The sequence below is a fragment of the Phoca vitulina genome, unplaced genomic scaffold (genome assembly GCF_004348235.1).
Source record: "Phoca vitulina isolate PV1807 unplaced genomic scaffold, GSC_HSeal_1.0 scaffold22, whole genome shotgun sequence".
Lineage (NCBI taxonomy): Eukaryota > Metazoa > Chordata > Mammalia > Carnivora > Phocidae > Phoca > Phoca vitulina.
The window spans coordinates 2691563-2718793 of NW_022589725.1; the positions used below are offsets into that span (position 1 = coordinate 2691563).

The 27231-nt window shown below is 56.2% G+C and overlaps 1 protein-coding gene across 3 annotated transcripts; it reads left to right on the forward strand.

Moving 5' to 3' along the window:
• Positions 1-27222, forward strand: ADA (adenosine deaminase). 3 transcript variants are annotated; one of them, XM_032420040.1, is made up of 12 exons: positions 1-109; positions 10330-10391; positions 16072-16194; positions 20779-20922; positions 21648-21763; positions 23029-23156; positions 23873-23944; positions 24026-24127; positions 24300-24364; positions 25633-25762; positions 26398-26500; positions 26921-27222. In XM_032420040.1, exons 1-12 carry the CDS (start codon positions 77-79, stop codon positions 26932-26934), a joined length of 1092 nt encoding a protein of 363 aa, XP_032275931.1. In that variant the 5' UTR covers positions 1-76; the 3' UTR covers positions 26935-27222. The 3 variants fall into 3 exon arrangements, with proteins under 3 accessions (XP_032275931.1, XP_032275930.1, XP_032275932.1); XM_032420039.1 differs by lacking the exon at positions 26921-27222 and having other exon boundaries at positions 26398-26914; XM_032420041.1 differs by lacking the exons at positions 1-109; positions 10330-10391; positions 16072-16194; positions 21648-21763; positions 26921-27222 and having other exon boundaries at positions 20850-20922; positions 26398-26914.
• The last annotated feature ends 9 nt before the right edge of the window (positions 27223-27231 follow it).

The window sequence follows — 27231 nt, forward strand, 5'->3', positions numbered from 1 at the left end:
CGCAGCGGTCCCGGCAGGTCCCCGGGGTGAGCACCGACCGGCGGAGGGAACCACGCAGGGGCGCACGCTTGGCACCATGACCCAGACGCCCGCCTTCGACAAGCCCAAAGTGAGCGCGGGCGGGACTCGGGGTCCGGGGGGGTCCGGCTCCTGGTCGGGCTGGAGGGCTTAGAGGCGTCCACAGCCCGGGAGAGAACCGGGGCCCTAGCAGCCGCTTCCTTCCCTCAGCTCAGGCCCTCGCTGCCTCCAGGCAGTTTAATGAGAGACAATGAAGCTGGGAGGGTCCTGAATCCCAAGGCGCCCCAGCTGACTTCCGCGCTCTGCTTCTGCCGGTGATTTGGCCTCTCGGAGTCTGTTTCACTACCTGTGAAATGGGCCTCGGGGCACCGCCAGCGGCTGGGTAGCTGTGTGAGGCTAGGCAGGGGGCTTGACCCCTCGAACCTCGCCTGTAAAATGGGGCCTGGTGTCTACATCCATAGGCCCCTAAAGTGCTGTGGAAACAGCTTTATACTCCAGCACTGCGATGGTTTTGTGAGCCAAGGAGCTCGGGTTGTGAATGTGCCAGTCAGGAGGACCAGGCCATAGAGCGGAGGGAGGGGGTCAGGGCGCCCCTCTCTCCCTGCTAGGGGCTGAGTGGGCCTTAGGCCTTGGGTTCATTCGGGGCCGAGCCACAGCTACTGGCCTCAAGGGATAACTCTGTGGTCCCTCCTCCCACCAGCTGTGGCCTTTTGGGAAAGTCTGGGTCAGGGAGGGTCTGGGCCCACTTGACAGGCTTTGGAGCCCTGAGATTCAGTCCACGGAGGGGAGGGGCCCAGGGGGTCCGTCTAGCAGAGTGAGTCAGCTAGCAGGGTTTGAGACTGCTGGGGGATCACAGGAAGGAGTGAGCTGTAATCAGACTCAACTTACCTCTCGGAGAAATAGGTGTAAGTGATGATGGCAGATATCACAAAAGCGTTGGTGAGAATCCCATGTGTGTATGCGAGTGCTGGGGGTTGGGTGGGCGGGCAGCACTGGAGGAGGGAAGGCCTAGCCCCCACTGCTGCTGCCCCCACCCTAGGCTCAGCTACCCCCTGCCAGATGTTGTGAGCTGGGGAGCCCTCCTGCCAGACCCCACCCCATGCCTCTACAACTTGTCTGGATGCCCCATCACTGGTGCTTCTTTCCTTGTGAAGTCTCTTTTGTTTTCTTCTTCTTTTTTAAGTGCTTTTGGATTCCCTCTGTCCTTGGGAAGGTGGTTCCCCTGATATGAATCCTGAGGCAGTAGACAAAGTCCCTAGACTGGGAGTGAACTTGGAGTTACGGAGATAAATGAGAGGCAACGCTTCTGTAGAATTTACTATATGCACCAAATCCACCCTTGCGATTCTTGTAACAGCCCCGTGAGGGAGGGACTATTTTACTATTTTTGGGCCTCAGCCAGTCCTGTCTACTTAAGGCTGGCAGGTTATTTCCCCTCTCTGGGCCTCAGTTTCCACACCTGGTAAATGGGCCCCACCTGCTTGGCGGTGGGATGTCCAGAAGTTAGAAGGGGATGCTTGAGAGGGGAGGTAGAGTGTTCTCCACTGTGTAGATGAGATGTGATTAAATTTTATATTGCGAGGAGGGAACGTGCCTCAGCTGGCAGGAGAAACAAAAAGGAGCGTGTCTCAGCCACTGCAATCAGAGCCAGCTCCCTGCCTTCCTGTGGGTGGGACAGATCCTAATGAGAACTAGTATTAGTAGCTGGAGCTAATTGTTATTGCTCTGTGCTGGGTACTGTTCTGAACACGTTACTTTCATTAATTCATTTGATTCTAGCAATGACTCTGTGAGGTCATTGGTATCATCCCATTATACAGATGAATAGAGGCACAGAGATTAATGAGGCCTGAGATCACACAATGAGGAAGTAGCCAAGCTGGGGCTGAGCCCAGGTGGGCTGGCTTCAAACATCCCATAACCAGTTTTCCTGAAACTGCCTTTGCAGAAGCCTTTGGGGTAGAGGTGCTGGGCCTCTCCGGGACAGGAGCCTCTGCTGGGCTGTTTGGCTTCTTATGCCAACCACTAGGTGAGGCCCAGCACCTGGCCAGCTTTAAGAAGGCAGAGCAAGGCTGTGCTTTCTAAACTTTAATGTGTACTCAAGTCACCTTGTTAACACTGAGACACTGAACTGGGAGGCTGGGGGTGGGACTTGAGATGTTCCCTTCTAACAGGCTCACAGGTGACTCTGATACTCCTGGCCCACGGACCGCACTTTGAGTAGCAAGGCCCTAGGCGGCTGCCTCCCTGGGTTGATTGTGTTATTCCAACAAATGCTTTCTGAGCACCTGTTGGGCATTGGAGGAGGTACGGGGGAGGTGGAAGGGTGGCCCTTATCAGTCTATTTCTACACGAAGCAAGGCTGGAAATCCCGTGGTGCTCAGAAGTTCTTTGTCATGGAGGACAATGCTGATCACATGCCTGTTTTTGTAATAACAGTGGGTACCAGGCACCTTCCGTGATTTACATCACTGTTCTCTGGACAACTGGACAAGGTAGATCGCTTCCTCCCCCTTTAACAGACCAGGAAACAGACGTGAAGTGACTTCGTCCAAGGTCACACAAAATGAGCATCTCAAAGCTGTAGACCAGCAAGTGAGCTGGCCCAGGTTGGAAGAGCACAGTTTCTACACCGTCCCTCCCTGATGCAGAGAACTGGGGCTAAATCTCCCACATAAATTTAAGTAGGCTCTATGCTCAGCGTTTGGCTTGAACTCACAACTGAGATCAAGAGTTGCATGCTCTACCCACTGAACCAGCCAGGCGCCCCGCCCACATCATATTTACTTTCTCCTTTTTGAATGTTTACTCTGTACCAGGCACTGTTCTAACTGCTTTGCATATATTCATTTAATGCTCAGTATCGCTTTAAGATAGGTCCTCTTCATTTCTGTAGGAGGAAATGGCTCAGAGAGGGGAGGGAACTTTCCAAAGGCACACAGCCAGAAAGCAGAGCTAGACTTGAACCCGGTTCTACCTAAAACTGAAAGAGATACTGTCAACTGCCTTGCCAATTTGCCGTTCCCACTTTGGGGGGAGGGAGTGGACTCAGAGTCATTTCGGGCCTCGGATAGACTGAGGGTGGGTCCCTGCCTCGCTGTTTGGCAGCCACAAGAGCTCAGGTGGATATTTCTCTGAAACTCTTTCCTTCTCTGTAAAATGGGTTGATTAAAACCAAAATCATGAGTTCGTAGGGAAATTGTGCTGAGTGGCACTTGTGAAGTCCCTGGCTGGCTGGCAGCAGGCCCTTAAGTGCTTTTCCTCCCCACTGGGGCTGTAATGCCGACCCCCGACCCCCCCCGCCCCGCAGTGTCTTTCTTACCTCTTGACTTCCTGCCACAAAGCCACCGGAAAGCCCACTGGAAAAGCCTACTGTTAGCACGGTTTTGGGCTTTCCGTGCTTTTTGGTTACCAGAGAGCCAGCTGTTTTTATGTTTTTATTTTTTATTTATTGTTTAAAGATTTTATTTTAGAGCATGCGAGGGTGCATGAGTTGGGAGGGGCAGAGGGAGAAGCAGACTCCCCGCTGAGCAGGGAGCCCGATGTAGGACTCCATCCCAGGACCCTGAGATCATGACCTGAGCCGAAGGCAGACACATAACTGACTGAGCCACCCAGGCGCCCTGAGCCACCTGTTTTTTAAAAAGCCTCAAGGAGCTTGCCTTACCCATTAGAACGCATGGGCGTTTTGGAGGGAAGGGAATGAATGAGATTGGGTTTCAAGGAAGCCTTTTGTTTGACAGAGGAAGCAAGGACCAGAGAGGGGAGATGTGGTCACACAGCGAGGTAGGGGAGGCTGACCACGTTCCTGATTCGGCATCCAACCTTGGGGTTGGCCTGGCCTAGATGGCGAGGGGCCCTGTGAGCTGGGAGGAATGTGTCTCCCTATCCAGTTGTCCTGGGGGGGTGCCCCCCTGGGGCAGGGAAGGGAGCACTGTGTCTGGCTTTGGACAGGGGAGAAGAGTAGGCCGGGGGGGGGGTGGGGCACAGTGAGTTCAAGCCTGTATGTACTCAGTTTTGGGGGGCAGGCTCCCTCTTACCCCTTAGGGTTCTGAGGCCCCAGAGCAGCAAGGTGAGGGAAGAAACAAGCTCTGGGGTCCTTGTGACCATCGGGGCAGAACAGTGAGTTTTCCTATCTGTACAATGGGAATCCGATTCATCCCCAGGCGTCGGGTGGGGGGGGGACGCCCATGCTAGCTGCTGTGGATCCTTATCCTTGTCATGGTTCTCAATCCTGTTGAGATTTTACCAGCATTGACTCAGCTCTGATGCAGGATGAAGGGAGTGGATTGTGGCAGTTACAACCTCTGGCTTTCACTCAGACAGCTTCCGGCTGTGGTACTTACTAGTCCAGACTGAGGCTGGTTCCTTAATCTCTCTGTGTCTCAGGCTCCTCACCTAGGAAATGGGGAAGGACTGTGTTGCGTTCCTAGGCTGTTGCTCCACAGGATGTGCCCCTGGCTGAAGACCTGCCCTCCCTTCTCTGAAACCTCTGGGGAAGCTCCCGCAGCAATTGAGAGCTCAGTCAGGCCCCAAGACAGCAGGAGGCACCATTACTGTACCTCTGAGCTGTAGGAGCTCAGATGGGGCTGAGCGCGGAGGACTTCCTGGAGGAGGTGTGACTGAAACAATATGTCAGCCCAGGGCTGCCCTGTCTCCTGGCTTTACCCCAAAAGTCCGCTGAGAGGCCATGGCAGGCACTGACCCCTGGCACCACACAGCTCATTGCCAAGAGCCGGGCTAGGAAGCGAGAGGCTGGCTGGCAGGGGGCACCTGCCGCTCATCCGGGTTCTGGGGGCCGGTCAAGCAACGCTGGCTACTCTGCCCTGTCTGGGTTCCCTTCCAGGCCCAAGGGTGTCGGTCAGTCCCTTCCTTGCCCCAGAGAGAGGACACAGCCCTGCTGACCTAGGACAGGGAGAGGAGAAAACCATCATTTGGTCATTTGATGTGTACTGAGCACTTTTTGCTGTGCTGGGCACGGTCCTAAACCCCGAAGACATGGCATAATGACCGCACTTTGAGGGAACTAATAGGGAGACAGCCGTGGTAAGTGAATTTAAAAAGTCAGCGGTTTGAAAACCAAACCAGATAGTGTGTTTGGGGGCGCCTGGGGAGAAGTAGTTTGACTCTCAGGTGTGCCTCGAAGGCGCGTGGCCTGCCAGTTAGGAGCGGGAGTTCCATCTGGGAGCGTCTGGCCCAGGAGTCCATGACCCGTGTCCTTGCTGGTTCTGCCGCTGACCCCTCGGGTGAGTGAATTGTACCTCCCTGGGCCTCGGCTGGCTGGCTGGCCTCTCCTGAGAACAAGACGTAACATGTTCGCCCGTGCCCCGTGCCCCCACTGTGCCCAGCACCTAGTGGGGGCTTAGTAAATATTTGGCCACGGGGGATGCTTCCTACTCCTCTCTGGGATTTCCTGCAGCTCTATCAGAGGCTTGCTGAGTCAGCCTCCTGGAGAGCAAGTGTGGGGGAGTAGGGGTGAGACTCCCCTCCAGAGAGGTCACGAGGCTGGGCACAGGGCAGGGGTGTGGCCCCTGGGCAGGACCTGGGCTTAGAGGTAGAGAGACTGGGGTTCTAACCCAGCTCTGTGGCTATCGGCCTGGGCAGCATAGGGCCCGTGGCCGGGTTCCTGCGAGTTTACCATTTCCCCTGTCTGCCGCCCAGGGCTAATGTGCACCTTGCCTGGGGGTCAAGATTAATTGAGATAAAGGACCTGATAACAGGAGGTAGCTGCTGTTATTGCTGAATTGCTTTCGACAGCCTCTCTGAGGCTAGGCCTGCAGGGAAAGGGTAGTAAAAGCTCTAGACTCAGACCCTGGTTCAAATCCTGACTCCATCCCTGCCTGCCTTTGTGTCCCTGGATGCTTCTTTGACCTTTCAGGTTTCTCCTCTGCAAAATGGTAGTGAAGTTCTTGCCTTACTGGTTGTGCAGATGAAATCAGTTCATGTGTGTACACGGGCCAGCCCATAGTAGGTACTCAGTAGTCCGAGGACGCTGCTGTTCCTTTTCCCTGAATGGGGACAGCAGAGCAGGGTCCCCACCCAGTCTCTGAGCTTACACCCCATTGTCACCTGGGGTATGCGGACAGACGTCTTCATGGGTAGTGGCTATTTTCCAGAATATTCTGTGGGAGGCCTGCCTGAGCTTGGGCTGCCTGAGGAGGTGGTTGCTGCCTCTGCTTCTCCCCTGAAAAGTGTCTAGGCAGCTTCTCAGGAAGCCCCAGCGTGGTGGGGCAGCAGGCTTTCGCTGTCCCTAGGGGTGCTCTTGCCTCCTGCGTCCTGGCCGGCTCTCTGAGCCCCTCTTCCCCTGCTCTGCTGCACTGGGGAGCACCTACTGCGCTCGGAGCTGCGGGCAGGTACTCCCTGTGGGTGCTTACCTCTTGTCCTGACTGCCGGGCGGCTCTGGCTTCCCTCTCCCCTGCTTTGCATATGGCAGCCAGAAAGAGCTTTTACACGGTGCCTCCTGATCCAGAACGCGTCAGTGGATCCCCCCTCCGGCACCCCCTGACTTTCTGTGGCCTCCCCTCTCCCCCACAAACCTCATTCTCCATATCAAGCCAGTTCCCTCCCTGCTGCCTGACTCCGATTCCTCTGCCCCGACCCTTCTCTGTCCTCCCTCCTTCCCCTGGACAGCTCTTCCTCCCGGCCCCTCCTCTGTCATTGTCTCCGGCAACCCCTCTTCTCGGGCAGCCTGGCAACCCCTCTTCTCGGGCAGCCTTGCAACCTGCCCCCGTCACTCCCACCACCCAGAGAAGCCATTGTCCTCACCCGCTCCAGCCCTTTCTTCCCCTTCAGGGGTGAAATTCTGGAAAGGCGAATCTACACTTCCTCCATTTTGTTGCCTCTACTTATTTCTTACCCCATTCCAGCATAGATTCGGGCCTCTGGAACATTTCCTGTAGGACAGTGGTTCTCAACCTTGGCTTCGGGTATTGAAAACCAGCAACAATCCCATGCTCAGGCCCAGGCCGAAGGACTGTGACTTTGCAGACCAGGGTGGGCCCAGGCGTAGGCGACTTTCCAAAGCTTCCCAGGTGCTCCTAACGGGCAGCCCGGGCTGAGCACCTCTCCTCCGGCCCCCGAGCCCCGTGGCCTTAGCGTGTTTCTGCTCTCCTCTTGCTTGACCCCTGGTGGGACCTGACCATATTCCTTTTGTGTAGCAGCTCTAACAAGTTACCACCACACCGGGTAGCTTAGAACAACAGGAATCTTCTCCCCATTCTGGAGGTCAGAAGTCCAACATCAAGGTGTCGTTGTTAGGGCCACACCCTCTGAGAGATCTGTTTGTTGCCTCCAGCTTCAGGTGGCTCCGGGCCATGCTTGGCTCGCAACCACACAGCTCCCATCTGCCTCAGTGGTCCCGTTGCTGCCGCCTCTTAGAAGAGTTTCGCTCAAAACTCTGCCTCCCTCATGAGATAATCCAGGACAAACTCCTCAAGACTTTAAACCACCTTTTTTTTTTTTTTTTTTTTTTTTTTTTTGGTGCCATGGGAAGTAATACAGGTTCTGGGGATTCGGATGTAGACCTATTTGGGGGGCTACCGTCCACTGACCCAGTGGGCCGCCACTCCTTGCAATCTGACTGTTCCTTGCCTTCTGCACCCTTCCCTTCCTGGCTTCCTTCCTGCCCCTCTGGCAACTCCTCTTCGGGGTCCCCCTCTCCTGCAGAGCCACTGGGTGCTGGTGCTTCCGGAGGCTTCCTCCCCTGCCGCTTCCTTGACCCCACTCTCCCTGGGTGAGCTCATTCAAGACCTCGGTTTCAGCTGTCCGTATTCCTACTTGCACTGCCAGCCGGGGTCTCTGAGCGCGCTAGAACTTCCCATGCATTGGCTCTGTCCATTTACACTGGGACGGTTCAGAGGCATCCCAGCTGAGCATCCCTAAGATCAAACTGACCGTGTCCCTCTCCCCGCACCCCTGCCCCTCCTTCCCCCTTAGCACTTGGGCTTCTTCCTGGATGGCGTCCAGAGTGTGGGAATCACGACCGACACCCACCCAGCCCTACACTGAGGCATCCTCCTTGACCCCTCTTTCTGCCCCCCCCATCTGTCTTGCCACCCTGGTCCAAAGCACCATCCTCTCTCATAAACTGGACCTCAGTAGCCTCCGCCAGCCTTGCCCTCTAGCTGGCTTCAAACCCGGTCCTGGCTTCTCTGTGCTCTCTGTTAAAACGACTCCTTGTGGCCTGGGTGGCCCCGCAGCCTGTCCAGCCCCACGACCCCTCCCTTCTCAGAGCTGGGTTTCCGGCCCTCTCCTGCACCACCGGCTTGCCTACCACATGGCCTTTGCACGTGCTGTTGCCTCTGCCTGGAATGCTCTTCCTACCTTCCTCCTCAGCCTGCCTTTGCCTAGTTGGTCCCTCTTCATCTTTTGGATCTTGGCTCAAGCTCTGTTTCCTGCGGGAAGCCATGGCTGGCCCTTGAGCTGGGTAAGGTCTTTTGTTTGTCATTGCCTTTGTAGGATGGTGCCTGTCAAGGAGTTGGCTTGGCTTGTGATTGTACATTTGTCACTGACCTTACTCACTGCCTCTTCCCTGGCTGGACCACAAGCATCACAGGAGCGGGACTTGATGCCTGGAGCTTTACCCTCCATCCCTAGCACCGGGCAGGGCCCCGACAGTTTGGTGAATGCAGGGCTCTTCACTGATGCCGTTTTAGCATTTGCTCCGCGCTAAGTGTGGGGCGAGCCCACTACACGCATGAACGTGGTCAAGCCTCACCAAGCCCTAGGAGGAAGGCATCTTCTCCCTCTTGGACCGATGAGGATGCCAAGGCCCTGAAAGTGAAGTAGCTTTCTCCAGGCCTCCAGGGAGTGAGTGGAGGAGCCAGAATTCCAGATCGAACCACAGAGTATCCTCCCTCTCTGGCCAGATCCTCTGTCATGTGCAGGTTAAGGATAAACCCTGCAGGCTCAGAGAGGGGAGGGCCCCTGCCCAAGGTCTCACAACTCCTTGGCGGTTCCCTGGGCTGGAAGCTTCAGTGTTCCCGATGCTGAACATTTTTTGAGAATGGGATGAACATTTAGCTAAGTGGGCATTGAACTTGTTTTGTCAGGGAATCCAACAACTCCCTTGCCTCTGAGCCTGTGGGTGAGTGCCGCTGGGTCCTTTGCAGGCTGGGTGACTTCCGGAGAGGTCTGGTTGCTCGGACTTCCTGCTGGGAGGCAGGCTTGGTAGCTCTGGGCCTGCTGACCTCCTTGGGCCTGTAGCTCCCTCCCTCGCCAGGGCAGATACTTTCTCGTCCAGGTCCCCAAATTCCAGGGAAGGCCCCCAACCTGGCAGACATCAGTGGAGTTTTCTAGATCTCCCCCAGACCCAGGGAAAGTCCCTTTCCCCCTGTCTCCCAACACCTATTGTGCTGAACAGCTCCTGGGACATGCCCTGGCGGAGACGCTGGGCTGCTTCATATAAACCCACTTGTCCACCTACACTGTGGGTTGTTTTTTTGTTTGTTTGTTTAATCCTTACAGTTGTTCTCGGACAAGGAAGCAGAAATACCCTGTTTTGCAGTTGAGGAAACAGAGGGTCTGAGAGATCAAGTGTCTTGGCTGAGATCACACAGCCAGTGAGGCGGCGGAGCTGGGAATCTGGCTGATGGGCTGTCTCCAAAGCCCGTGTCCTTAATCTCCTGGCTTTGAGTGCCAAGCGATGTTCGTGGGGCCGCGTGTGTATAGGAGATGATCACCCAGATGACCGAGTATCCAGTACCCTTTCTGAAGTACTGGAAAGATCTTGTGTCGCCTCCTATTGATTCCTGAGAACTGTGCTTAACTAACACCTGCTTTTGAAAATGGAGCCTGGGTTTTTGAAACCCACTGTGGCATAGTCACGGGCCCAGGAAGTCTGTGGTCAACACTTTTTGTTAAAGTTGGGTTTTGTTTAGTGAGTTGGCAGAGCGTGGACTCTGCCAGTGTGGTGGCGCCGTGGCTGGCCTTGTGTTTAAGACCACTGGCTTTGGGCTTGGGCTAGAATTCTCGTTCTGCCATTTACCAGCTGCGGTGAAGAACAGAGGTACTGCGTTGGGTTCCTGCCTCTATGGCTTGCTGTGCAAACTCGGGCAACTTATTTAACCTCCCTGAAACTCAACTGTGGTTGAACCTCTGTGGTCTTAACCGTGAAAGAGCTAGAGATGACTGTTAAATCCACCCCCCTCCCAGATGAGGAGGAAACAAGATGGTGTGTATAAAGAGCTTAGTGGAGTGTCTGTGGCAGGTGTCCAGTCAGTGGGACTAATGGTTATCACGGTCCTTCCGACATTCATGGGTGTTTGTTCTCTACCCCCCACCCCCTTGTTTCCTCTCCCTGCCCCCTTGCAGGTGGAACTGCATGTCCATCTAGATGGGGCCATCAAGCCTGAAACCATCTTATACTATGGCAGGTAAGTCCACAGAGAAGAGACCTTCCTCCCCAGCATTTGGGGACATGTGGGGGGTCCATGGCTCAACCCAGAGGCCTCTGGAGAATTCCAGGGTTGTTGTTCCTTCCTATATGCCCATGGAAGGAAGCTGGCCCTCTGGCCAGAAGAAGGTGGTCTGTGGAGAAATGGCAGCCCCTGCTTTCTGTGCTTCTGACTCTTGTCCTCCTGCTGCCAGGTGAGCCAGGAGGAACTTGCCCCACCTTATATGCAGGTGCATGAGCGCGCACACGCACACACGCGGGAGGAGGCAGTTCCCAGGGCGGAACCAGTCATCGTGTTTTGACTCCGCAGAGAGCCTGTGGCAGAGGTGATGTCCCTGCCCGGGATGCCGGGACCATTTGCTGAGCATCTCTGGTGCTGGGCTGAGCCCTCTCCTGGAGTCAGCAAATCTAACCCCTGCGCAGAGGAGGAGGACACAGCTAACCCCACCTCACTGAGGAGAGCCGGGGGGCGGGTGGGGGGGCTCAGAAAAACAAAGGCAGTTGCCTGAGGCCACACGACAATAAACAGTAGAGCCTAGAGTTGACCCAGGGCCATCTCTCCAAGGCTTTCCCTGTGTCCCCAGGGCAATTGCCTACTGGGGAATGTGGACAGGGGACCCCTCCTCTGGGGGCCCGTCTTCATCTCCCAAGTAAGAATATGCCTCCTGCCTTAGCTCACGTGCATGCGGCTGGGTCCAAGGGTCACCAGTGCCGCCCAGTGAGGGATGCCTGCCCCTCCCTCCCCACCTCAGGGGCTCATGGTGGCCCCTCTCTTGGGTCCAATGCTTTTTTTTTTTTTTTAAAGATTTTATTTATTTATTTGACAGAGAGAGAGAGACAGCGAGAGAGGGAACACAAGCAGGGGGAGTGGGAGAGGGAGAAGCAGGCTCTCCGCTGAGCAGGGAGCCCGATATGGGACTCGATCCCAGGACCCTGGGATCATGACCTGAGCCGAAGGCAGACGCTTAACGACTGAGCCACCCAGGCGCCCCAACTTGGGTCCAATGCTTAAGAGCAGGGACTTTAGAGGTCAGTGGGTCTGGATTCAAATATGGGCACACCGTTTCCTCGCTGTGACCTTGGCCTCTAGCTTGCGGGGGAAGAGCAGGGCCTCCCTCCAGAGCTGACCTAGGACATGGGGACCCTGCTGCCACCCACCTCTCCTTCCACAGACTGTGCTCGTCACGTGTTTGCTGGACACTCATTTCATTCGGAGCTGGAAGGAGTCCGCCTCGCTCGTTGCCGGGAGCACTTCCTCTCCAGGCCCAAACGTGCGCACTCTGCTCCGTAAGCCCCAGTCCCCCGAGTTCTCCAGACGCCGCTGCTTTGGAGAACTGGTGAGGCTGGGGAGTCTGTCCCCAGTTCTCAGGAGCATCTCTTCCAAGAGAGCCAGAGCTCTGGCAAGAACACTTTTCTCCACTTTGTCCTACTTCCACAGACCTCCCTCTGCCCTAGGAAGTTGCTACTGATCTAATTCTCGACTCTCCGACGTCGTTTGTTAGCATTTACTGGGCACCACGAGGCGCTGCATCGGGGCTGACGTACTGAATCCTCAGGACAGCTCAAGGGGTGGTACTGTTGTGGCCCCCATTTTATGGAGGAGGACACTGAGCCGTGATGGGTGAGGGGACTTAGGTAGTAAGCACGGGTGTGACCCCGAGTCCACACCCCTGACCATTACCTCTGCCAGCGAGGGGCTTGGATGGAGCCGTGCACGTAAACCACTTAGCTCAGGGCTAAGCAGTGTCCTCAAGGGCACTTAATGATATTAATGATAAGCTCTGGCTGGGCGGGGTGAAGCTGCTTGGCTTATCTCTGTCCTTTGCCCATGCCGAGTGCCAGTCATTGCCCCAGAGTCCCAAATGAGGCTGTTAGGCGGGTTATCAGGCACCACGACGGGATCTCCTCTTGGGTACTCGTTAAGGGGTCAGAGAGCACTTAGTAGTGGAGCAAGAAGGCGGGAGTCCGGGGCAGGGTGGAGAGAGGAGGGAGGGGAACTGCCCCTGGGGGGAGGCTGGTCGGATCTTCTGTTTCCCCATCACCTTGGCATCTCGGGAGCAGTCGAGGTGCCTCGGTGGGCCCATTGGGCAGGGGTGTTATGGGTGCCAGCTGGAGTCTGAGCTCGAGGTCAGCAGGCAGGGGACCTGGTCAGACTTGGCTATGGATGCCCATAAACACACTGGAGGACTTCCTGGTGGTGGTGGGCTGAGAGAAGGAAGGAAGCCCCTCTCTCCCTCTGGCCAAATCCAGTGGCCCCTCTTCTGCCTCTGTGATTTGGGCCTCCGCTGTGTTCTTACCCACTTCTTCCCTAAGCCTCTCCAGGGCTTCTCCTACCTCTCTCTCCATCTCCTTCACGAGCCTGTCTGCTTTTTTGCCACAGCACGTTCTGAACCTAACCCCGCTCTCCTCCCTTCACCAGCCTGGCCTGAGCCACCAGCATCTCTCATCTGGACTATGGCAACGGCTTCCTGACTGGTTTCCGGGTGGCCACTCTGGCCTCCCCCGTCTCCTGTCCCCACAGTACTGTAGTCAGAACACTGGTCTTTTTTTTTTTTTAAAGATTTTATTTATTTGAGATAGCGAGAGAGAGCATGAGTGGGGAGGAGAGGGAGAAGCAGGCTCCTGAGCAGGACCCTGGGATCACGACCCAGGCTGAAGGCAGTGGCTTAACCGACTGAGCCACCCAGGCGCCCCCAGAACACCGGTCTTAAGACCTAGTCTGACCAGTCCCTCCCTGGCTCAAATCCTCCCACACTCCCAGCTTGCTCAGTGTCCAAGCCAAAGTCCATTCATGGCCCTTAAGGACCTGCAAAGCCTGTGTTTCCTCTCTGACCTCTCCTCCTCAGTCCACACTGGAGGTTTCTCACACCTGCCAGACCTGGTAAACGCAGAGAGGTTGAACAACTCTCCCAAGGTCACACAGCCTTTAAGGAACACAGCTGGGATTCAGAACCAGTCCATCAGGCTTTGGAGTTTGCTCTCTGACCCTGGACACGTAAACCACCTCATTTCTTCTCTGTACCCAGCCACGAAAGTGCTATCTGTGTTACTGACAAGGATGTGGAGGTCCTCAGATGGGACGGCTCCTCCCCTGAGTGTTCTGGCACGTACCGCAGGGGGATGGACTTCGAACTCCAGAGCCTGAGCTTTTCCTCCTCGCTGGGCTCTCTGTGGCCAGGCTCCTTGTAGGCACGTCTCCCACCCTGGCAGGAAGAGGACTGGCCAAGGCCTGGCTGATGGGGGTGTGTAGGGAGCGTCTGACAACCAAGCTCGGTCCCAGGGGGAACCTCCTGTGTGGCAGGAGGACCCAGGGCCCTAGGAATAACTCCTCCTTGCCTCAGCTTGGTCTGAGCAGCTTTTGGAGGCCCAGTCCTATGTGAGATCCCGAAGAGTGTCTCGTGCTGTTTGTTTCCTGCTGGGATCCCTGCAGTAGCTCTCAGATCTGATAGCCAGGAGCTCTTAAATCTCTTCATGCCGCTCCCCTGCTTGAAATCCTTCAGTGGTTTCCTGGAGCTTTGGGGATAAGGCCCCAACTTCTACGAAGCTTCCACTGGGCTCTGCCTGCCCTCTAGCTCATCACCTACCACTGACCCCACTCTGAACTCCAGCTGCCCTGCCCTCACTTTCTCTCCCGGCTTCTGCCTGGAGCCCCTTCTGTTCCTTCCTTCTCTCTCTTAATTCTCCTAAGTGTCCCCTCTGACCAGCCTTCCCAGAGCACTCTGTGTGGCCAAGGATCTCTTGGTGGCTGACGAGGAGAGAGGCTGGAGAGGGTGGGACTAATGGGACAGACCGTTAGGAAGTAAAATAAGTGAGACTTGACTGGCTGGTGGACAAGGCAGATGGAGCCCTGGGGAGGCCCCTGCCATGGGTTGGGCAGCTGGGGGGGGGGGGGGGCGGGGAGCTATATTTGGAAACATGGGGCAAGGAGGGGAGAGGTGGGGGGTCAGACGCCTGGGTCTGTCTTGGTCACTACCATCTGTCCAGTGCCCAGGACATCGTAAGCCCTCAAGCAGTGGTGTGAGAGGTAGAGACCTCTGGATCTTGGGCTGAAAACCACGAGAGGGGAGGAGTTCATGTGGGCAGGGGGGTAAAAGGGAGGGTCTGCAAGAATGGTCAGGAGGAAGTGGTGGTTGAGGGAGCTGGAGGAAGACCGTCGGGAGCCTTGCACATAGCGGGTCCAGCAGGCCCAAGCACGCGTGGCCGCTGCATCTGACTGTGTGAGCGCCAGAGCCTTCCTCTGCTTCCCCCACCGGCTCCAAAACCCAGCACTTCACCGGTACGGGCTCTGCAGGGCCATGGTCACGGGGGACGTGGCCTCCTGAGGGGAAGGCTCCCGGGGCACGGAGCACTGCCCTCTGAGCAAGGACCATAGCAGGGGTGCCCTCTCCCCCACCGTGCCCTGCAGGGATGGGGGCACTGACTGCAGGCTGGGGGGGGCACTGCTAGGGACTGGGGCCACCAGCAGGGAAGGAGGGCCTGTGTTGGGGGCTCCGGGGACAGGTGTTTATGTTGGGAAACATCGTAGTATTTTAGGGACTGAGGTCCTTGAAGACTTAACCACTGTTCGGTCAAACTTCCGTGTCTCTGGCAACCTCCCCTCCCTTCCATCTTCTGTTCTTGCTTTGCGGATAACCCGATGCTTGAACCTGATTGCATCACCTCATTTCCGTCATCATTTGCTCCTTTTTTTTTTATCTTCTTTTCTTCTACTTGCTGGAGTTGTTTCTCTGCTGTATTTTCCATTCACTTTACTACGTCCTGATGATTGGCCCCGTATTCGTTTAGATTTGCAGGAGCCCTTTCTTACTCTCAGGGTCCCCTTTCTGAAAGGGATGTTCTGTTTCTTCTCTCGTCCTGGAGGCGCTCCACCGTAGGGGTTTTGTTTTCTTCTGTTCTCTGCGTTGTTTCCTCGGAGTCCCCTTTGTCTCCTGTTTTGTCCCTTCATGGTGGAAGCATTTCTTGGATGTCTGGTGCTCTTTGCCTGCCCCTTTTCTCTTCAGAGTGGGGAAACTGAGGCCGGGGTGACCTGGGGGTCGTGGCAGGGAGGAGGCGGCTCCAGCCGGGGCGGGGGGGGGGGGTTCTGGGTCGGCCCCGCATGGGGGGGTGGTGCTGTGGGGGACAGGGGACACGACCGGTGGCGGGCGCACGCCCTGCCTGCGAGCCCCGCCCCTGCCCCTCTCCCAGCGCGGGGCCCGCAGTCCTCTCTGCTGCGCCGGCCACATGGAGGGCGGAGGCCAGAAGTCCGGCGCCTGTCCCCGGCCCGGTCATTGTGGTGCTGCCGTTAGGGCGCTGATAACCCCTGACCTGGCGGACGACCGGCTGGCTCTACCCGCTCCGGGGCTGAGGAGGAAACTGGGGGCTTGCCCCGGCAGCTTCCCTGTTCCCGGGCGCTGGGGGGTGTGTGCGCGTGTCCGTGTGTGTACAGACTCGAGCCCCACTTATCCCCCTTGAGGTCCCCTGGCGGGTCACGGCCTCGGGGACGGGGGAGGGTGCTGGAAGGATTCCAGCCCCGGTTCTCTATGCCCCAGGCCTCCGTTTTCCCGTCTGTTCAGTGGGAGGAGTTGGAGGAAGAGGTCCCGGGGTTCCCGCCCCGGCCCCTGGGAGGAGCTCGTTGGCGTCGGCGCGGAAGTAGCCCACCGGCCTCCCTGTTTGGTTCCCAGGAAGAGGGGGATTGCCCTCCCGGCTGAGACCCCAGGGGAGCTGCAGGACATCATCGGCATGGACAAGCCGCTCGGCCTCTCCGGCTTCCTGGCCAAGTTTGACTACTACATGCCCGCCATCGCGTGAGTCAGCCTCCCGCCCAGGCCCCGGGCGGCCCCGTACCTGTGCCCGCCACCTGCCCTTCTGCGGCTCATCTTGTGTGGGCTTGTGTGACTCTCTCCACACCTTTTGGGCCTTGATTTTCCCGTCTGGAAAGTGGGCATAATGTCTAGAAATTTCTTCAACTTCTACAGGAGAGTGAGAGTGTGAGGTCAAGAGCCCACATCCTAGTGCCCGATTCTTTCATGAAATAACTGTGACCTTGGGAAAATTTACCCTCTCTGGGCCTCTGTTCCCTCATCCAGACAATGGGGCTTGTGATCCTATCTACCTCCTGGGGCTGGAGTTTGGAATGGACACAGCACTGTCCTCAGCAAGCTCCCTCTTACAGTGAAGACAGTTGCTACCTTTCTGGATCACCAGGCACAGCTGTTTTTATATTCCTTTCCGTTCCTTCCATCTTTTCGTAGCAGAATATCTTAGATCTGGAAGAGTGTGTGTGTAGCTCTCAGAACTATACTTTTTGTAGTTGTCGGCGGTCCTGCTAGATAGACGCACTCCTCGTTTGCAGAGGATGAAACGAAGGCTCGGGAGTGTAGGAGCTTGCCCAGGACCACAGAGCTGGCAGGGGTGAAGCCCAGATCCCACCCTGAGGCCACCTTGAGCTTCCTGGCACGAGGCAGGGTTCCCTAGGGCAGGTGAGAGGCGGGCCTCTGCAGTCTGCTGCCAGAGCTCAGGAAGGGGAAGAGGCAAATGGGCGGGGGGTAGTTGGGGAAAGCTGCCTGGAGGAGGAAGCAAGGCGCAGGCTTGGGGATAGAGAAGGTGTGAAGTTGTCCAGAGGGCTAGAGCGGAGGAAAGGTTTGGGGCATGTGCCAGGTATGGGTTGTTGGAGGACCAGTGAAGAAGGTCTGGGAGGCACACGGAGGCCCTTGGCTGGACAAGCGGCAGGACAGGTAGGAGGAGTTCTGGGGAAGGAAGACGTGTGCCAAGGCTGCTTGCTGGAGGCTTTTGGACTCAGCCTGGAAAACACCGACTGTCGCCATCCCTGGCCCTGGTAGGCAGAGGCGCTGCCACACCACGCCTCCCTGGAGGCACCTGTCCCATCTCCCGCGACACCCCCACACCAGAATAAACACACGGGTGGAGCTCCTGTACAGGCCGAGGCCCCTCTCCCCGTCACCCCCAAGGCAGCTCCGGTCCCCCTGGCCACAAGACAAGATGCCCAGCTCCCTGAAGGCCCAAGATGACCAGGCTGTTCGGCGTCGTCTCCTTCTGAGTGGCCTGGCCTTTGGGGCTATGGCCCATAAGACTAATGTCCATACTACGCCCTTGCCACCATCCACAGGTGTCAGGGGAGAGCCCTTGTCCTCTGCCCTTACCCTTCTGCTCATTTCTCTCCCAACACACGGGCCTCCTGTGGCACCTGGGGCAACAGACACACTTCCAGTCTCAGGTCCTCCGTGCATGCTGTTCCCTCTGCCTGGAATGCTGTTCCCCGTAGATGCCCCGTAGCTAGCTTCCTCACCTCCTTCTCAGGTGTGCTCAAGTGTTGCTTTTTCAGTGAGGCCTTCCCTGACTGTACCACGGAGAATTGTATTCCCCTCCCCTGTTTTATATGTATCCATAGGTCATTTCACCACGTAACCTACTGTAGATTGTATGTTTCACTGGTCTATCCTGCTAAACTGTAGCCTCCGTGAGGACAAGGATTTTGTCTACCTTGTTTGCTATAATCCCAGTGCTGGTCACAGTGTGGAATGAACGCGTGCCACCGCTGTGGGGGAGATGGGGCACCCTCTTTCTGGGAGGCCAGCTCCCCTGCAGCAGGTCCAAGATCCCAGATCCAGGCCCTGCCCTTGCCGGCCAGGGAAGACCACAGCCGCCCATCCTTATCCTCAAAAGCGTGGTACGTCCAGTGACCCTTCTGGGCATGGCCCGTTTCCCCAAGGCCCTTCGCTTGCACATCCCGCATTCTGGTGCCCATTCTGTGTTCAGTCTTCGTGGTGGGAACTTCCAGCTAGGCCCAGCTCACTGTCCCTTGACCACCACTTAGTGTGGCCCTGGCAGGTTAATGTGTGCCTTGCTTCTGAAAGAGCCAACGCTCAACAACTAAAATACTTCAAAGATCTGTCTGTCCTACTCAGCACTGGCCTCGGTGAGTTTTAGGAAGTTTAACATCTTTGTCCTCACAGTAGCGTTGGATGTAGATGTCAGGGTGACTAACGAGAGTCCTGCAACAGTTAAGTGTGGGAACCAGGATTCAGGAGTCCCGGGTTTCTCCCCCACCCCAGGGTACCCTCTGGATTTGTCTGTCTGTATTCTTTCCTCTAATTTTTGGTTTTATTGGGGTATAATTGATCAGTAGAAATTATATGTGCCTAAGGTGTTTTGAACTGCATATATATTGTGAAATGATCACCACAGTCAAGTTAACATATCCATCACTGCAGATAGTTACCTCTTGCTGTGTGTGTGTGTGTGTGTGTGGTGGGAACACTTACGATCTACCCTTCTAGCAAGTCTCAAGTATATGCTACAATATTGTTAATATGGTCGTCATGCCGAGCATTCGTTCTCCAGAACTGAGCTCTTACAGAGCTGAAACTCTGTACCGTTTGACCGACATCTCCCATTTCCCCCTTCCCCGCTCAACCTGCCCCTGACAACTATTGTTCTACTTTTTGCTTTTATGAATTTGACTATTTTAGATTCCACATGCAACTGAGATTGTGCAGTATTTGTTTTCCTGCATCTGGCTTATTTCACCTAGCGAACGTCCTCCAGGGTCATCCATGTTGCAAATGGCAGAATTACCTTAAGGCTGAATGATGTGTGTGTGTGTGTGTGTGACATTTTCTTTATCCATTCGTCCGTCAGTGGACCTTTAGGCTGTCACCATGTCTTGGCTATTGTAAATAACATGCTGCAGTGAACATCGTGGGGCAGATATCTGAGATACTGACTTCATTGCCTTTGGATAAAGATCCGGAAGTGGGATTGCTGGATCATATGGTAACTTTTTAAAACATTTCTTGAGGCGCCTTCACACTGTTCTTCGCGGTGGCTGCACCAATTTGCATTCCTGCCAACAGCGCACAAGGGGCCCTGTTCTCGGCGTGCTCGCCAGCACTTGGTGATTGTAGCCACCTTGACAGGTGTGAGGTGATCTGTCCTCGTGGTTCCGATTTGCATTTCCCTGATGATTAGGGATGCTAATCGCCAAGGAAATGCACCATTCCATAAAACTTTGGCCATTTGTATGTCTTTTGAGAAATGTTTATTCGGGTCCTTTGCCCATTTTTTAATCCAATTATTTGGTGTTTTTGCTACTGAGGGGTAGAAGTTCCTCGTACGCTTTGATCTTAGCCCCTCATCAGATAGGATTTGCAGATATTTTCTCCCACTCTGTAGGTTGCCTTTTCACTCTGTTGAAGATTCCCCTTGACGTATGTGCTTTTGTATCTGATGCAGTCCCACTTATCTTTGTTTTTTGTTTTTTTCCCCACTTATCTTTGTGTTTGTTGCCTGCGTTCTTGTATTTCTCTCCCCTGCTGACCTATGCCCATCACCCAACAAACATTTGAGTGGCCGCCACATCCCAGGCTCCGTCCTGGGCTGAGGGTCCTCCTAGCCATGACAAGACTGATGTCAGGGCCCTTGTCTCATGGAGACTACATTCTAGTAGGAGAGATGAAAATTGATAAGCCATGCGATAATAAGGCCAAGTGGGGGTATGCGCCACGGTGGTAAAGCCCAGGGGAACAGGTAGGAATGACAGAGAAGCCCTTTTAAGGCAAGGTGGTCAGGGAAGTGCTCTCTGAGGAGGCCAGGCTGGAGCTGGATTTAAATGGAGAGAAGGAGCATAGGATGATCCAGGGGGAAGAGCCATGTGGGCTGGGGGAGCTGCGAACACAAAGGCCCTGACCTGGGAACAAACTTGACTGTTCCTTGGACAGAAAGAAGGCTCTGGTGGCCTCATGGAATGAGTGAGAAGGAAGGTCTGGGGAGAGTGACAGGGGCCAGAGTCTACAGGCCTTGTGGGCTGGGCCGTGGAATTGAGATTTCATTCTACGTGGTAGGAAGCCACGAGGGTTCAGGGTGGAAGAGCACTGTGGTTTGATTCACATTTTAAAAAGATTGCTTTAGGGGCGCCCAGGTGGCTCAGTCGGTTAAGCATCTGCCTTTGGCTCGGGTTGTGATCCCAGGGTCCTGGGATTGAGCCCCATGTCGGGCTCCCTGCTCGGCGGGGAACCTGCTTTTCCCTCTCCCTCTGCTGCTCCCCCTGCTTGTGCTCTCCTGCTCTCTGTCAAATAAATAAAATCTTAAAAAGATTGCTCTAGCCACTGGGTGGAAAACATGTAGACACGGAGGTCTGTTTAGGAGGTGGTTAGAACCTGGGTGGAGGGGGCAAGAATTGGCGTGTAGTTTGGAGGTAGAGCTGACAGGACCTGCCGTGCTTCTAGGATCTTCTCCGCAGATACCCAGAACTTGGGGCTGGGGGCCAGAAGTGGGTTTGATCTGCCACGGGTTGGGAACAGCCTTGTTGCTCCTGGAGCTCCGGAGAGACTTCAGGAAGGTTGTCCCCAGCCCCTCTCTTCCCTTCCCAGGGGCTGCCGGGAGGCCATCAAAAGGATTGCCTATGAATTCGTCGAGATGAAGGCCAAGGAGGGTGTGGTGTATGTGGAGGTGCGTTACAGCCCGCACCTGCTGGCCAACTCCAAAGTGGAACCGATCCCCTGGAACCAGGCCGAGTGAGTGATGCCTGGTGGGGTGGCTGAACCTGGGACCCAAGGGGTAGACTGTTGGGAGCCCCTGACCTAATCTTCCTCCCTGGTCCTGTCCATGGCCTCAGAAAGATGGGTTTAACTCTGTCACAAGAGACATGGTTCCCAGCCCTCACCTGGGCTTATTTTTTAATTTTTTTTTTACCTTTGGTAAAAGTATCTGGCTATGTCTTACTCACACCTCCTCCCCACCCCCGGTCCTGGACACAGGCCCACAGTCTAGGAACATTAACCCCCTTGTCTAGGGACTTCTAGGTGTCCCGTTCTAACCCTGTAACTAAAGTGAGTGTGGCCCATTCCTGCCCCTCTGCCTGGACCCCAGAGATCTCTAAGTGGTATCAGCCAACTCCCTTGCCCCCTTCCAGTTAGGACTCTGATAGCTGTGGATGCAGGGGAATCAGACCAGGTGGGCTTAGCAGCGCCCTCCATCTGTGGGGAGGGCTGTGTCTGAACTCCCCACCCCAACACACCTTCCAGTCTGGAAGCGCCCAAGCAAGCTGGAAGGGGGGTGTGCCAGGGCTTGGGGCCATGTCTTTCCCCAGAAGCGGTGGGGTAGTAGGGGCTGGAGCTGCTTCTTGAAGATTCTTCTTTTTCTTCCCCCCCTCCCGCCCCCCCACCCGTGTCCCAGTCCCGGGGCTGTCCTTTAGACCTTCCTTTATCTCTGGCCCATCCCTCCTCCTCTCCCCACACAGAGGGGACCTCACCCCGGATGAGGTGGTAGCTCTGGTGAGCCAGAGCCTGCAGAAGGGAGAGCAAGACTTTGGGGTGAAGGTGCGGTCCATCCTGTGCTGCATGCGCCACCAGCCCAGTGAGTACGCCCTCAGCCCTGCCCCAGGCTGCCCCTCTGACTCTGGCCCCTGCCTCCCAGCCCAGCACTGGAGCCGCATCTAGTCTCCGCATGCCCCCAACCCCATGGTATTGGTGGAACCCATCAGCAGGACCTTGGGGCTTCCTGAAGTCATTGGTGCCTACCCTGGGCAGGCTCAGAACTCCTGGCAGCGGAGAGACCCTTCTCCCCAGGGAGACCAGGCCTGACAGCCATGTGACCTGCATGCAGGAAGCATAAAACCAAAGGAACCTGAATAGAAAAAAAAAAACCATCTAAGCCAGGTTCTGATGAGCCCACAGTCCTCCCTTGAGACCCTGTGGGCCAGGCCTCTTCCTGTCTGCGCCACAGGCCTTGGGAATAGGTTCTGATCTCTGGGGCTTCCAAGGGTCTCCCTCATGACTGATCAGATATCCAGAGCTCGAGCTTCCACGGTGTGCAGAGCCCCACTGTGTGACTTTGGACAAGTCCCTTCACCTCTTCAGACCGCAGGTACACATGGTCACAGGCGGTGATGGTACTTTGCTGTCTCTGCTCTAGGGGGCAGTGCGAACCAAAGGGTTCCCGCCCACCTAGGGGCCTGCCTGTGGACAGTGGCTTGCGTGGGTCTCCTCTGATCCTTGTGGCAGCCTCTGAGGCCCGGCTGCCATCCCTGAGCCTCCTCTGCCAGGTGGGGGAGCTGAGGCTGAGAGAGGTGCGGCTTCGTGCTCCTCAGGAAGGCGTAGAGCCCGCGTGAACACGAGGCCCTCTGGTTCCAAAGCCTGCGACTGTTCATTTTTAAACCCTTCATGATGATTTGGTTAGTTAAGAGGACAGAGTACGTTAGCAATAAGTTCAGTACCACTAGTGTGAGTGCTATTCTGGGCTTCAGTATGAAACCTCGGGGGCCTCCATCTCCTCATCTGCTAAGTGGAGTTATGCCCCCCTTGAGGGCTGTCATGGGGATCAAATGAGAACACAGCCATTTGTTGTTGACCCAGCCAGGCCCTGCCCTCGGTGCTTTCCATGCAGGGCCTTGCCACGGGCCTGTGCGGTGGCGGGTGGCATCCTCTCTGAGGGGAGAGGAAACTGAGGCCCTGGGTGGAACAGTTTGCTGAAGGCCCTGTGCTTAGGCCATGGCAGCGAGGAGGTGAAGACAAGACCTGGGCCCTCCGCCTTGCGCTGGCCTCAGGTCGGGGGACAGTGAGCAGGGGGGACCTCTCTCCTCGGTGCTGCCAACAGAGGCCGGGTGGGCATGTTGCCCACAGACTGGTCCCTGGAGGTGGTGGAGCTGTGTAAGAAGTACCAGCACCAGACTGTGGTGGCCGTGGACCTGGCTGGAGATGAGAACATCAAAGGGAGCAGCCTCTTCCCGGGACACGTGAAGGCCTTCGAGGTGGGTCCCGAGCAAAGGACGTGGGGAGGGGCTGGTGCCGGGTGGGCCGCAGGAGCTCGCTTCCACCCCAGAGGGAGTGGTCAAAGGGACGGGAGAGGGTGGGGCCGCCTCTGCTCTCAAGTGCGCCTTAGTTGGGTCTTGGGGGTGCTAGGAATTGGGAATTTGGGATAAACAGAAGATCCCACTTGGTGTGGGGACTCGTGTGTGTGAGCCTGTTTCTGCCTGTAACTTGCTGTGTGACCTTGGGTGAGACTGTCCCTTCTCGGGGCTTCGGTTTCCTCTGTGGGGATGACAGAGCCTCACGATGCACTCACTCCCCGTGGCTGGAGCGTGGGCTTTAGGGCTGGGGCTCTGGAGTCTCATCGCCCTGATTCAGAGCTTGGCTCCCCTCTTCCTGTTTGATCATCGTCCTGTTACTTTCCTGGGCCTGTTTCTTCGATTGTAAAACAGGTATTAGAATATTTGTGGATCTTAGGTAACATATACAAGCACTTTCATACGGTGACTGACACATGATAACTGTCTAATAAATGGTAGCTACCACTTAAATTAGGATTACACAAACAAAACCCCCGACTTCCCCATCTTGAAGCAGGCCAGCTGACTGAAGGAGGGCATGGTTCAAGCCTGCCAAAACTTGGACCCCAAGTGTGGTGAAGGCCGGGCCTGCTGGGGCCCTCCCCCAGGCCGCCCATGACCGACTCTCACCCTTCCAGGAGGCTGTGAGGAGTGGCATTCACCGCACTGTCCACGCAGGGGAGGTGGGCTCCGCCGAGGTGGTGAGAGAGGTGAGGAGGCTGGGCTGGCATGGGGCCCTTCTCCCCACTTCCTCCCCCCCTTGTACTGGGCTCCACTCCGCTTCTCCGCAGGCTGTGGACACGCTCAGGACGGAGAGGCTGGGACATGGCTACCACACGCTGGAGGACGAGACCCTTTACGCCAGGCTGCGGCAGGAAAACATGCACTTCGAGGCGAGTGGCCAGGGGGTGGGGACAGAGGTGGAAAGCCAGGAGGGCCCCAGGAGCCGGGCCAGCGTGGCAGCTGGGAGGCCACTGTGGCTCCAGCCCGGGGCGTACAGGGAGGGGGCAGCGTGGCCTGGGGAGGGGGGGTGCACGTGTGCCAACCACCCACCTGCTTTTCCAGGTCTGCCCCTGGTCCAGCTACCTCACAGGCGCCTGGAAGTGGGACACGGAGCACGCGGTGGTTCGGTGAGGCCCGGTCCCTGGGGCCCATTCAGCTTTGTACCAGGAAGGCCAAGGGTGGGAGGGAAGTGGAGGGACTGGGCACTGGCCCGGGTGGGGCCTTCTTGCTAGGACATCTCTTCGAGTCCTTGGGAAGCAGTGCTGTGACACGACTGAGGTAGCCCGGGTCCTAAATAGCAGAACTGGGGGCCCTCTCACCCAAGCAGACATCGCAGAGTGCCCTGCTGCCCTGGGGGGGAGGGGGGCTCCCACACTCTAGACTCTGGACATCCGGAAGAGGAGTCTCTCCAGCTCACGTGGTCCCTTCTCCCGGCACCTGTGGGTGTTCCACCCTGCTCCCACCATCTAACTAGAGGCCTTGGCCCTTCTTCTGGCGGTCCTGTGACTGAGCCCTGGGAGCGGCGTCAGGCCTCAGGAGGGCAAAGCCACCTTTTCCTGACACAGGATAAGACGGCAAGAACGTGGGGCTACCGCGGTCAGGCCAAGCTCAACGGCAGGAGCTTAGGCTCTGATGTTCTCATTACAAGGGGGTCCTGAGGGTTGCTTCGGGCCGGTGGAGTGTGTGGTACCTGCAGAGCGTCCGAGTGGAGGTTCTTGGAGGCACATGGGTACACAGCCTGTGGGCTGGAGAAAGGTTCACGAATCAGCTACATAGATTCGGTGGCTGGAGAAGGGACAGCCTCAGGAGATGGTGGAGCGAGAGGGCCTAGGAGAGAACCCGGGACAGTGACACTGAAGGACAGACAGAAGAGACTGGTCTGAGAAATGAAGGGAAGGGGTTTTAAGAACAGTCAACAGTGTAAAATTGTACACACGTTGAGTAAAGAGCCAGGGAAGGCCCTCCTGGGTGTAAGGAGACAGTGACCTGGGACAGTGCCAGGAGCCCCTTTCCATGGGCCGGTGGTTGAAGAGTCGATCCTAGTGGGATCCCTAGGTGATCCCCTAGTGGGATCGAGGTGAAAGGGGTATAGACGACTCTCCCAGAATGTTGGCTAGGAAGGTGAAGGCTAGAGAGGGTGGTGGCTGGAGAGGGTGCTGCTTGTTTGGCCTCCCCAGGCCCCCACTCTACCTGGTCCTCTTCTGCCTTTGGCCGGCTCTGGCCCGCTCGGATGGGTGCGGGTCTGCAGAGGCTAGTTCCATGGCATCGTGCAGGTCACCTGAGTTCTCTGAATTTCCTTCCCCTGTACGGTGAGCAGCTCTTCCAGGTTGAAGGGGACTGTTCACATAAGAGTACAGGAAGCTCTTCCCTCCTCCCCACTCACCCCTGGATGCAGGTTCAAACACGACCAGGCTAACTACTCACTCAACACGGATGACCCACTCATCTTCAAGTCCACCCTGGAAACGGATTACCAGATGACCAAACAGGGCATGGACTTTACCGAAGAGGAGTTCAAGAGACTGGTGAGTGGGCGTAAGTCCTGGTGGCCTTGACTCTCGGCCTTGGGAGTGTGTGAGGCCTGCAGGTCTTGGCCAGGGCCCAGGACCTCTGGAGATGAGGCGTTTGCCTCACCAGGCCAAGCCAGACCTAGAGGAGTTAGGTGCCTTCTATGGACAAGATCTCGAGCTGGCACACTGATCTACGACCAGGTTTTTCAGCCTTGGCTTGGGTCGAGTGCCTGCAAAGAATCCGTTAAAAGCTGTCAACTCTCTTCCCAGAAAGGTGTGCTGAGCTATAAAATTCTGCACACACTTCTCAGGCCATTCGTAGATCCCAGGCCGAGCCCTTGATTTTAGGGGTTGTGATACCCCAAATCTGTCCCTGCAGGAGTATCTCTCCAGCCCCACATATCCCACCTGGTCTCCAATTTCTCCAGCTTCCTTCTGCCATCGCCGTGTCACTGAGTGCACTTTAAGAACACTGAACCTCATGGTCTCTGCTCTGGCATTTGCTGCCACGTGACATGGGACACGTCCTTCCCCACTGTGAGCTTAATCATTGCCCATGCTCATTGAAGAGGATGGCTCATCACTAGATTGCCAAGGGCTTCCTTCCATGCTGTCTGGTTTCATGTTATCTGCCATTCTGGCCCTTCTAGAACATCAATGCGGCAAAGTCCAGTTTCCTCCCGGAAGATGAGAAGAAGCAGCTTCTTGATCTGCTCTATAACGCCTATGGGATGCCATCTTTGGCCGCTGCAGGTGTGTTCCTGGCTGAGCTTCTGGGCTCTTCATACAGCACTAAGGATGTATGAGGCCTCCCGGGCTACATGGCTGTAGCTGATGGCGCCTCTCACTAGGTTGGCTTACCTTCTGTATAATGCCATCCTCAGGCTGGTCTCGGGGGAGACCTTCTGAAGCCTAGTCCCAAAGGTCTTGGCAACATGGGCCATCTCCATGGTTGCCTAAAGCCAAGGTCAGGGGAGCTGGGCCCAGGGCCCAGGTCCTAGCTCTGTTCTGCTCCTTCCTTCTGGTGTGACTTCGGCAAAGCATTCCCTTGCTCTAAGCCTTGGTCTCCCCCTCTGCAGAAAGGGGGTTCCCCGCTGGCTCTGATGTTGAGATTTTTTACATCCCAGGTACTCGCAGGTGCTAATCATTCTGTGTCTCTGACCTGGCAAGCAGGGCAGCATCCCTGAAGACGTCATGGCCACCTCTCCAAGCCCTCACCCTGTGGATGGAGCCTCCCCAGTGCTGTGGGGTTGAATGACACTTACCTTTACTCCTTCGAGGAAAATCGGCATAGTCAGCTACTGCTGCTCTTGAAGCCTGTGTGCCTGTTTCTCCACACACGAATACCTCGGCACGCCGCATCTCTCCTCCGACTACGGGCCAGAGTCTGGTTGAATCTGAAACCTTCCTCCTATGGTGACTCATGCTGAAAATCTGGTGCTCAATAAAGAAGCCAATGGCTGGTACTGTGCAGCGCCATGGTC

Bases quoted from the DNA above. Each gene is read 5' to 3' on its own strand.
- ADA (XM_032420039.1), top strand. From the start codon at position 77: ATGACCCAGACGCCCGCCTTCGACAAGCCCAAA. The intron at 23,945-24,025 runs GTGAGGAGGCTG...GCTTCTCCGCAG, and splicing joins CCGCCGAGGTGGTGAGAGAG to GCTGTGGACACGCTCAGGAC. The intron at 24,365-25,632 runs GTGAGGCCCGGT...CCCTGGATGCAG, and splicing joins ACGGAGCACGCGGTGGTTCG to GTTCAAACACGACCAGGCTA.